At 38.9% G+C, this 11857-nt stretch overlaps 3 protein-coding genes across 4 annotated transcripts in view; 1 reads left to right on the top strand and 2 right to left on the bottom strand.

Moving 5' to 3' along the window:
• wnt4 (wingless-type MMTV integration site family, member 4) overlaps positions 1-7970 on the bottom strand; it is a 48710-nt gene extending 40740 nt beyond the window's left edge. Inside the window, exon 1 of the mRNA XM_077725860.1 lies at positions 7893-7970. The gene's annotated coding sequence lies outside the window, so the exon portion shown is untranslated. The remainder of the gene's footprint in view (positions 1-7892) is intronic.
• svbp (small vasohibin binding protein) lies at positions 7498-9537 on the top strand. Of its 2 annotated transcripts, XM_077725862.1 has the most exons (3): positions 7498-7736; positions 7908-8033; positions 8160-9537. In XM_077725862.1, the coding sequence occupies exons 2-3, from the start codon at positions 7920-7922 to the stop codon at positions 8244-8246; spliced, it is 201 nt and encodes a 66-aa protein (XP_077581988.1). In that variant the 5' UTR covers positions 7498-7736; positions 7908-7919; the 3' UTR covers positions 8247-9537. The 2 variants fall into 2 exon arrangements, with proteins under 2 accessions (XP_077581988.1, XP_077581989.1); XM_077725863.1 differs by lacking the exon at positions 7498-7736 and having other exon boundaries at positions 7758-8033.
• A 573-nt stretch (positions 9538-10110) lies between these two features.
• Positions 10111-11298, bottom strand: fbxo2 (F-box protein 2). Its single transcript, XM_077725861.1, has 5 exons — positions 11216-11298; positions 10893-11019; positions 10670-10762; positions 10469-10607; positions 10111-10397 (listed from the first exon to the last, which is right to left on the bottom strand). Exons 1-5 carry the CDS (start codon positions 11250-11252, stop codon positions 10263-10265), a joined length of 531 nt encoding a protein of 176 aa, XP_077581987.1. The 5' UTR covers positions 11253-11298; the 3' UTR covers positions 10111-10262.
• Between the last annotated feature and the right edge of the window lie 559 nt (positions 11299-11857).

The following is an 11857-nucleotide window of genomic DNA, read 5'->3' on the forward strand; positions in this document are numbered from 1 at the left end:
TAACTATGCCAAGTCTAGGCGTCCGTCCACAATCCCCCCCTCTATTGCAGCCACCTATGGTTTTACAGAGGTGTTAAAGCTGTTATCTTGTACAGTTCCAACTTGACACTAGGGGCTGTGGGCATGCTTCACTGCCAAATCCCTCTATGTTTGTGTGTTTTTGTCACAACTTCAGCTTGATAAGTGGCATGCCGGTTTTAAGGCCAGTTTCACGCTGAATGCCATCCATTCACTTTATCCGTTAATTTGCTTGATAGGCCCCCCCTCACATGACATGTTGAAGTATTTATCTGGCTCTGACCCAGCAAACTGTGCTCTTGCATGACACAGCTGAGAGTTAGCAAAAAATATAGCATGTTAGATGAGCTTTGCAATCTTACTGAAAGGGATGAGTTAGTATTTTTTGCGATATATGACTATAAATGACAATCCGGTTTTTTCTCATGTCAGATAGTCATCTTTAATAACTTTAACTTGAAATATGCTTCAGAAAGCATTGCAAAATCACATGCAAACATTTTGTGTGCTATAGGTCCAGTCAGGTCTGTGGATCAGGTGATAGTGGCGCTGAGAGAGTCTGTCTAAAGACTTTTCAAAAGAACCATGACTAACATGAACCATCTTTAGTATTTAACTGGCAACCAGGAAATAGGAGTATCAAGAGAAGAGTCCTGACCATATGTGCGTTGGTATTCTATGAACATTTACGCTAGGTAAAAACATTATATTATAGACCACAATAATATATAAAAGCTTAGTGAGAGCAAAATAGTTAGATTGAGGGATAAAGGGAAATGTTTGTTTACGTGTCATAATTGCAAATAAATACCTTGTGAATGTTGTATTATGATTACCGTTGGGGTGACTTCAAATTCATGGAAATTAGAATGCACATTGACAGTTGTGCGGAAACATCAAAAATATTTTTTCCGGCTGAGTGGAATGGGGCTAAAAATAAACATGGCTTGCTCTTTATTAATAAATTATTCTGAGGGGAAAAATGACTATTATCCAACTCTAAATTTTCACCCGTTCTATCCTTAATGTTGCATCATTATTCACCTGTATGTGGTGTTAGTTTAGCGTGTTTGGCAGATGTGCATTTAGTAGATCAACTTTCACATCCCTTTCTATGCAAAATCAAGTTTGTGCCCGTTTTTGCATGTGCAAACTTTTTTAGTAAGTCAAGCCCACTATTGTGCATGTGTGAAGGACAAAATCTATGTCACAATCTGTAGTCAGGTTGGAACGAAGCCCGTTTAATCCACGGCCCATTTGCGCTGCCTGGTGGTGCCCAGGCTTGTGTAGCAGCAAAACTGGCGTGACCTGCGTCTTGTTCTCTTGGGCAGAGAGTAGACATTCCAGGATCTTTCACGCACCCACCCTTAAATAAACCCTGCTGGTGTACTCGTCCATTGGAAGAAGCAGCCAGAGAATTTGCTAAAAGCATGAAAATTGTGCATTGCAATACATGACAGTGCCTATGCTGGGCCAACCCATGCAGATTTGTTGCATCTGCAGCACCTGACCAATTTCAGATACCAGGTTTGATGTCAAATAAGAGATTCCGGTCTCAAGAATCTGAACAAGTAGAAGTCTGGTTCTGGCAATGGCAAAACATGTTCACAATTTTGATATGAATACCATTCTGAGTTGCCACGTGCATGCATTCGCTCTAAAATTAGGGAGAGACAAGTACAAGTTGACTTGCACAGACAAAAATAATACTTATTTTGTCAAGGTGAGTAGTCATTGCCTCTACCATCGACCCTTGCCCTCAGTCCAGGTTATTGACTTGACTTGTTTAAATTATAAAATGAAATTAGTGACTGTGTATTTATTCGTGCCTGTGTGTGCAGCTGGCTTATGCTACAGTCATTTATACAAAGACACCTGGTTGTCTTAGAGTACATAATTCTTTGTGTGTATGGTCGCGTGTACATGTTTTGACAGCTGGGGTGAAGCAGGCAATACCGTGTCCTCAGACGTCCCACAGAAACCATAACCTTTTGACCTCGCACTTCAACCTCCCCAACACACTGCTCTCAATTCAGCTGCAGCTTTACCAGCACCGGGTAAAACCGACATATACAATGCCAAATTTAAGGAACAGAACAAAAGCAATCTGTTGTAGTCAAATTTAACATCTCAATCATACAGCATATAATATCAATTATTTAGAGTTTTCACCAAATAAATACTGCACTGATTCAGGAATATCACACAGTCTGCTATTTATGTATGTATAGGTATGTATAGGCACGTATATGTATGTATGTATATATATGTGCATATATGTATGCATGCATGCACGTCATACAGTGGAATACAAGACTAACATTGCATTCATTACTGTTAAAAATTAAGAAACAAAAAATGACATCAGTCTTCACTTTTAAAGTTGCTGGAATAACGGGGAGAATTGGCCTGTATTCAGAATGTGGTCGGTTGATTTCAAATGCTCAGACTTCAGCAAGTGTGGCTTTGGGCAGGTGCACACAGGAGAGGCTTCATGTGGTTTCAAGAAATGCAAATCTGCCCATTTTGGTTTTGGCATCTGCTACCAAACCTTCCCCAGAAAGGAGCCAATCGACTCGCAAAATTCTCATAGGAAGAAAAGAAAGCTTACCTTTACACGACGCCTTTGTAAAAATACCACTTTTTTGGACATTAGTTCAGGTCAATTTTACTAGCAATTTATAACAAATAATAATATTTCTCTATTGTTTGCTTGAAAGAGCTAAGTGAGTGAGTACAATGATTAATATTGCTTTACAATTGCAGTGGCGCTGTACTTGTGGCAAAAACTGCTGAATAACTAGTGCGCTGTAAAATGGTATTATGCACAGCCAGCTCTGTCCGTGTCAGACGTTATGCTGGCTGTATGTGTCTGCGAATGCGTGCATGTGCCAGGTACTCAGAATACGTGTATTGTTTATCACATTCCTGGTGTGTGTAGGGAAGCAAGCAGGGAAACTTAAGCCTAGCACGGCTGTAAGCTCGCTGTTTTCCACAGGCTGTCCCAGACAGAAAATTGGGGAGGGGAAAGGTCCAAATTGCACTCGGTGGGAGAAGAGAACGCTGTGTTTGTCTATTGCAGTGTGTGTTAGGCATGTGTACAGTAATGGGAGTGTGTGTTGTGCAGTGGAAGGGCTGTGTGGCATATGTTTTCTCTGACTTGGCCCACTGTGGGATAGAGCAGCCTCACAGTGACAAGCTCTTTAAGGGTTATTATTGATTCTATCTAGACTAAACGGGTTTCACTGTTCACTGGAACATAAACACAAGAAACACTGGCTCTGTGTGCATTTGTGAATGCGTGCAAGTGCGTGCATGAATTACAAAGATGAGGATAAGCAGGTTAATAATAATATACAATATTTCTTGTTATTTAAAAATGTTGGTCTAGTTAAATGGGAACTAAATGGGAAGTAACCAAAAAAATTAATGAGACCCTCACCTGCTTAGTGATGAAGTCCTCCTTAGGGTGGTTAAGTGCAGGTTTCTCAGGGTATTTGAGACAATGTGATAGTGTGTGTTAGAGGTGTGTGTGTGTGTGTTGGGGGTCTACAAATCACTATCTAGGGATTTTTTCAAGTGAACTATTTTTATTTCATCCCCTTTTCTGAACTACTTTATCCTCACTAGGGTTGCAGGGGGTGATGGCAGCTGACTCCAGACCAGAGGTGGGGGACACCCTGAGTCGGTGGCCAGCTGATCGCAGGGCACAAGGAGACTGACAACCGTGCACACTCACCCCCATACCTAGGGGCAATTTAAAGTATCCAATTAGCCTACCATGCACTTTTTTGGAAATATGGGAGGAAACCAGAGTACCTGGGGATAACCCACACAGGCCTGGGGAGAACATGCGAATTGCACACATGTGGGCGTGACCTGGATTTATACCATATTTAAAATATAGGTGAGTGGGGTGTATATAGATTAGCAAGACAGTGTTGCATCACAGTTTAGAGGGATGATTGAGCTCAGGGCAAAACAAGAGAGGAAAAAATAAGACTAATCAAAAATACAATGCATTTCAATTTAAAAAAACAAACACTTGTTGATTAAGCATTACAGACTCCAGCTCCTACAATTATGCACATGGCACTGTTTGCTTCCAACGCCTCCCCTCCAATTTCTCCCCTGAACACCGATGGCAAGCGGCTCCTCTAAGTGGCACCTGATCAGTGCCAAAACAAAACAAAAAAACTGTGTGTAAGCTTGTATATGCGTGTACTCGTTACCAGCCCTGTTATTACATAGATCCCCTGTGTGGCAGCCAAAACAAATAAGCCTAATGAGAAGCAACACTTGAGACAGAGAGTGAGAAAGAGAAATGGCGGCAAAAAACGAGCAGGCTAAAACACACTAACTCCGCTGTTTGTCACACGTGGGCTTAAAGGATCCACTGTTCACCTCTGTCCTATAGCATGGCCATCACCTTCATCAGCCTGCCCTCCTTCCCGTCCCAGACTTTTACCCCTCTATTCCCTCCAAGTCCAAGCGATGGGTGAGGGGTTAAACGAGGTGACTGACAGCAATTAGAATTCCATTTGTAACTCGCGGTGCAAAACACAGCGCCGTTAAAACAAAACAAGTTATTTATTGGAGGCTTAAGCTTGACCAGATGAAGAAAAAGAGAACTTGCTACGATATAAAATAGCCATCTATTCATTTATATACCCAAATATACCAATTTTATTTATTTGCACAATTAATATTGCTTAAATTCTTTAAAAAAATGCACTCTGTATCGTAAATTTACAGAAAGAACCACTTCCAGAAACTGAAACGAATCTAAATTACAATTTAGTGCACCCTTACACCACTGTTACGTAAACTAGCACCATCGATAAAATAGATCATGTATCTCTGACATTGCCGTGTTACACTGTAAGCATATATTTATGCAAGTAGGTCTTACCAGTTATTTTAGGCACAGTGGCCATGGTCATTTATTTTTAGTCCTGAACGACTTGGATACATGTTCATTTCAATGGGGATTTGTACACGCCACACTTGTGAATGAGTATGAATGCTGTGTGTGTCTGTTTTGGTGGTGGATTGGCGAGCATCGTCGGAGATTGTGGTGAGGTTGTGTGTTTAGGGCTGCTGGTGTGAAAGAGCAGTCAGAGCAGAGCTTCCCTCGGCAGCAGGAGTTTAATTTAGAAGGATAAAGCTCCTAACTCACACGCTGCCATCCCATTTGCCTGTCTCCACACACCTCATCCTTCCATTCCACCAGAACGTCTCTCTCACTTCCTCGACCGTCTAACCATCACTCTCCTTTTCTGTCTTTTTAATCCAAACAACTAACATTGACCAATGAGAAGGCCCCAAAGACAATTAAACTCATTGGGGCACACTCACTTAAAGAATTTGAGGTGCTGAATATCATCACAAAAGCTTGACACAAGTACTACAAACCGCTTCAATTTATTAGAAATGGCAGCCTTGAGGGTGCCCAACCCTCACTGGAAAGACATCTGATTTACTACTGGGAATGCAAAGCAAATTTTGACATTTGTAGAGCATCAAGTACCCCAGAACCCAAAAGCACCCTATATAACTCTAAGGCAGGGGTCGGAAACCTTTTTTTGCCGAAGAGAGCCATAAACAATTCATATTTTCTAATGTTATTCCTTGTCAAAATACATACAACATGGGTGCCTATGTTTTTAGTAATTTCACCACTTTAAGTGGAAAAAAAATACTTTTGACATTCTTATGCAGTTGTTAATAAATGAGTATGCATTCCAGAAGAGACTAATGCAAAAAATTGAAGATGAAAGAAGCTCTAGACGTACTATCTGGTTTCCACATTTTATCTCACAGGTTAGCGGAGAGACAGATCCACCGATCAAAAGAGCCACATGTGGCTCCCGAGCCATAGGTTCCCTGCCGCTGCTCTAAGAGATTGAGTCCAAACAAAAAAACAAACTTGTAGGGGAACTCCTACATGGTCCCTTTCTAGGACCCTGTTGAGGATGTACAATAGAGTTCAAATGGATGGCCTCCACAAGAGACACTGATCACTTCTCAGCCATAACTCTGGTCAGCAATTTCAACAATCGACACAAACAGCACTGATAAAACAGACTTTTGGGCCACATAAGCGCCCCCAAATTATTTAATTTAGCTGGGTAAAGAGAGGGAGGAAAATGACATCGGCAACGAAACACAGGAAAAAAAGAGACTGTAACCGTTTTGTACCATGCACATCTTTGTACCATTGAAATATATCATATTTCTCCACTTGGGCAATATACAAGAGCAAAAAGAATGTTTTTGCTGAATAACTTTTTTAGGGTAATAGTAGTATTTACAGTTACTAGGTCTTTATAGGACAGCATTGTGGTATTTCAACATTGCTCTTCCAAGAAACGGCATGTCAATCAAACACAGTGGTCAACAGTGACGTCTTTGACTTTGGATTTTCTCTGAGTGGGAGGCTTTTTCTGACCACCAAATCCTGCAATTACCCAGCTGTTTTGTAACTGAACTTTGCTCTGTGCCACATTTTACATCCAATGGATGTATTCACTCAACCTTGATATATTGAGAACTTGATCAGGTTTCTAATGCCAGTTGCCCAGGGAAAATGTCAAATATATTTTTCAACGGGATTACAATGGATTCCCAAAGAAAATGGTGCCTCTAAGGCTCTCAGTCAAGTAATTGCTCTGACGGTTGTTGGCAGTGCATTTTGCAGGATATTATTCCAAGGCAGCGTACTCTCACTGCAGTCAGAGGATAAATCCAGGTAAACCGTTGGTATGCCGAACCATAAATCCTATTGTGGTACAGCACTGCCGGAGGGCACATCCACACATTCAGACTTCAACAACAACAAAAATTCAGCTTACTCTGTCCTGAGAACACAATTTAGTTGTTTTGTCCCCTATAATGTCTGTTATTATTTCTGAAGTGATAATTAGGTTCTGGACCACTCTCGCTGCTGGTGTGAGGCCCACTCAACCCTAATAAATTCAGCATATGCTGACTTCTATGCAGAGGCAGCCCAGTGTAATTATGCAAAGGACGGAATAGTGCTTAAGATTTCAAACCTGTGAACATTTATTTATTGGAACCAATCATGCTAATAGATCCAACTCTGATTAGACTATTGTGCAAGGGTGACATCATGTGGCCTATCACAGAACTACAAAACAGAGGAAAGGGCTCACTTAGGTCATTCATTCATTCATTTTCTGCACCACTTATTCAATATTTCAATTATATTATTTTACAAATATTTACTTCATTTTATGTGTGTTTGAATGCGTGCATGCATATAAAATATTTAAGGGTCAATAGGGGCGCTGGAAAATACTTTTAAAAAATGTACTCATAATTTTTTGTGACATTTATTGGATATTTATTTTTTTATTTTTTAATGTAGAAAAAGTTACCTATATCGACATAGTTTACATAATATCGATGAGGCAAAAAAAAGCGGAACCTTCTTGCTTCATTTTTGCTCGACAGACTTGTTTATGTGCAACACCTTTCATTCATATGCTACTATCTAGCTTAGCTTCTTAGTATATTCGTGTCTACAGCTATTGCATACGTTTGCATTCCTCATACCAGCCAGTATATAGGACTCAATGTATATATTTAATCCTTAAACTGTCTCTTGGTTTAGTCATCGCGCTGTCCTGTAATTGTACACTCAAATTGGGTGGCAGCTTCCTGGCTAATATTTACAACATATTGCCTTTGCAAAAGTAGGTAAAAATGTCTTACGATCGTGACGTTAGACTTATTTCTGTTTAATTATTTTGATAAGTGATTATGGATTTCCCAGTAACAAAAGATAATATTTAGTGTATGATTTCTGTAAGGCGATCTTCTGTCATGCTTTTGAGTGATAGTCAACATACCTTGTTCTTTTTGAGGGCACATTCACAATGGAACCCGCCTGCCGTAAGGACAAGCCGAAGTTGAACAGCACCCCAACCAGAGGAGATCGATCAAAACAGAAATCGGCACAGCAGGAGCTTAAACAGCGACAGAGGGCAGAGGTGAAGCAGATCATTAGACTTCGATATATTCCTTCTATGTGGCCACTAACTGTCTTCTATCTCATACATGTATTCTTTCTATGTGACCACTAACTGTCTTCTATCTTATACATTTTCACATTTCAGATCTATGCTTTGAACAAGGTGATGACTGAGCTTGAACATCAGCAGTTTGAAAAGTTCTGCAAACAGATGCAACCACAAGGGGAATGAATGAATACACCATCTTTGTTGCCTGGCTCAATTAAGGCAGGTGTGAGCAAACTATTCCACAAAGGGCCACAATGGGTGCATGTTTTCACTCCAATCCATAAAAGGAAAGCTTTCCACCAATCTGGTATGTTAGAGATACAATCATTTGATTGCAGTCAGGTGATTCTCGTTTCAGCAGAAACCTCATTGGTTAAACTGTCCATGTTGGAATTGGTTGGAACAAAAATGTGCACCTATAGGAGCCCTCAAGGATCAGATTGCCCACCCCTTATTAAGGGTAGATTGTTATGATCACTGTTTTGGACAAATACCTTTTCTATAGTGTTATCAATTTTTTTTTTGCTAAATCCTGTTGAAGAAAGTCAGTAGATAGGTTTTGATCATGTGATCAATTTTATTGATAATGCAATTGAAAGGGTATAAAGTGCTCAATTTGCACCAAAACAGGACAATGGTTACGTTTACATAAACTTAATATCCCACTCATATTGACTTTGTTACACAGAGCTTTTTAAATGTGTTAAAAATTAAGATACTCCTTTTTTTAAACTCATGACTACCTCTGAGTTAGATGTTTTTACCTTAAATATCTGTACATGTACATGACTATTGGGATATTCCCTTTTAGGGAGTAATCAGTTATGTTCCTCACATATTTAATATTTAAAATTTACAAAGTGGTCAGCAAAAATTAACAAAAAGCAATGGTTTGCTAGTGTGTAGAAATTACATTTTCTCCATGAGATCGTTTACATGCATCACAATTTAATTTAAAGCAAAAAGCTTGTTCATGTTTGAAGTGGATTGCATGCAAAAATGATTTATAATTGTTTTTTTTTAAACATTGAGTCATGTAGTCTTGAATATGTCATGAAGTATTTTCATTCTAAGTGTTATCATTGGCGTGACTGGGAACATATTTGAGAACACAATCATGAATTGTTTACGGTGAGCCTTAATGCTCATTCAGTCCAGCCACTATTCATGGTGGGATGTCAACATTATCTCTCAGCAGGAGACATTTGGACAGTCATCACTGAATTGTAGCATGAACTGTATCATGACAATTATTACCTCTATAAATTGTCAGAAAAAAAGTAAATACATCATAATTTAAAGTGACTTTTAAACTGTCATGAAAATTGATGATAATGCAAACTGTTGTGAATGGCACTGAATTATGTGCCACCTGTACTATGCCTGGCGTAATTTTATATTAATATATTATTGTTTTGTATTGAACAATTTTAAAATTGTATTTTGTTAATTAAAAATTCCCACTCAACTTTTATTACCTGCAGTACTGTGTGAGTTTGTTGTTTTCAAGTGTGTCCACATACTAAGCATAAAAAGATAATGCTCTTTTTTTAATATATGCATTTGCAAATTGGTGTATATATTTACTATATGCTAGTGTTTTGAATGACATTAACTAACATAACAGACGTACTATACTGCCATGTTGCTAAAATGTTCCATCCTACCTGAAGGTGACTTCAGTTTAAACAAATCTCATTTGTGTGACCGTAAACTAACAATAACTGTAATTCTGTTGTTTCCCCCTTTAAAAAAAAGAATCTTTATATGTCCTAGTAAGGCATTTGCAATGCCAACCTATCTCCAGACACCCAAGTAAAACAATATTGATAAAAGATGTACTTCAGAATTCTGCACTTGATCTAATCAGGTTGCAAGGAATATGGGCGCAGCGGGAATCAGTAACTCTGAATCACTGTCGGGAAATCAGCTGAACCTCAGCACGTTATCGGCCATTACATCATCCTCAAAAGAATGATAAAAAACACAAAAAAACAGGTATAATCACATCTGCCATCATGATCTTAAACTGAATTTGACAGAGACACATTATTTATAGTTTATTCAACATACTTGTAGTAATCCATTTGGATTTTATATCTACCACTTATATCTACAGGTTTCCCCCACATAGTCTATACAACCTACATGTTGCAAGTTCAATTTGAAACCATTCTATCCATTTTCTCCTTCACTTGCTTAGACATGAACAATAACAGAGCTCCCTGTAACCCGCACACCAAACCAGCCCTCCCAGTATTTTGCGTCTTGCCCTCCGTGTTCAAAGGAAATAAAACGCAGGCCAGGACCATACTCTGAAAATGAGTGGCTGACCTGCAGATGAGACAAAATAAGAAATATTTTGCAAACAAATTACCGTACTGAGCACTACCTCTATATCTTACCTGTTTCCATGAACAGTCGTCACATTCTGGGTCGAGTGCTACGGGTTCAGGTCTGAACTCTTGCATCACTTCATGATTCTCATCCAGCAGACATACTGTTATTTGGTAGGAACACCCACAGTCCTGCCTCCCACAGTACCTGTGGGTTGTTTACAATATTAAATATCACTGGAGTGAAGACACATATTTGCTTTTTCTCACCAGTCTTCCACTGCCACAACAGGTTGAATGTCCAGCTGCTCACAAGTAAAACCTTCCTCAATTAAGTCAATCACTTGTCTTTTCAGACACAGCCTAGGATTTAAAACAAAAAATCACAACAACAAAAAGGCCTCTTTCCTGGAAAATGATAATTTTCCAGTTGATGAAGAGCCTGGATACCCAATCAAACATGGATATTGACAAATGTGTCCTATACACTCACTCAAACGAGGTTGCAAAATATTTCATTACAGCTGTATCACAAAAGTCATGACCACAATCTCCTGGCATGTCTTCTACAATCCATTCACTCCCACCATTCTCTGTCAACTCCCAGAAATCCAATTGCTCTGTGAGAGAAACGCAGTATAATATTATTGACATTTCAATGTAATTGAATGAACACAAGGATGTCAAATCTACCCAAATAATAATGTCACAATTTTTGTATAGGACCATTGCATGATGTTATATAATTTTTGGGTGTGATTTTGTGCAAAGCAGAGGTATGGAAGGTGATAGCAATCCATATGGAGGACAACTTACCTTCACCACTTGGATTCTTTAGCAGATTATTAGCCATGATTACAACACGCCGAGCATGTGGTTTCTGGAAAGAATAAAGAGCAATTTAGAAGATTCATTGCATTTGTCTAACAATTAAATCCCATTTGCATCTGAACTGTATATCAACTCAAGTTATGCATCAAAATAGAAAAGTAATTTTACTGACTGTATATCAACTTACATGTATTTAGTTAAATTTGGGTCCAAGGGAGTAATTCCTGCACATTTTCTTATGTGAGTCTTAACCTGAAATAATATTAATGCTATATGTACACTACAGTGTGAGTTTATTGAAACTCGACACACACAAAAAAAATCATTTGTATTTCCGTAATACATATAGACACAATATTATTTGTGCCTGCATTGATGAAAGCACTAATACCCAGTCTGCTGACTTGGTGCACAAAACAGAGGGCAAATGCAAAGCCACCCTCATGCCATACTGAATGGAGGGGGATGTCACAAAGGATCAGTCAGTCTTCAGGCTGACAGCAGAGATTTCAGTCAGCAGAAAAACACAGAAGATAACCAATACTATACTTATATTTCTTTTTACTTCACATCAACATTTCAGTTTTTAGGATGTTGTCTAATAAAAGGCTTTCCTTTACTCATGTA

The sequence above is a fragment of the Stigmatopora nigra genome, chromosome 10 (assembly GCF_051989575.1).
Source record: "Stigmatopora nigra isolate UIUO_SnigA chromosome 10, RoL_Snig_1.1, whole genome shotgun sequence".
Lineage (NCBI taxonomy): Eukaryota > Metazoa > Chordata > Actinopteri > Syngnathiformes > Syngnathidae > Stigmatopora > Stigmatopora nigra.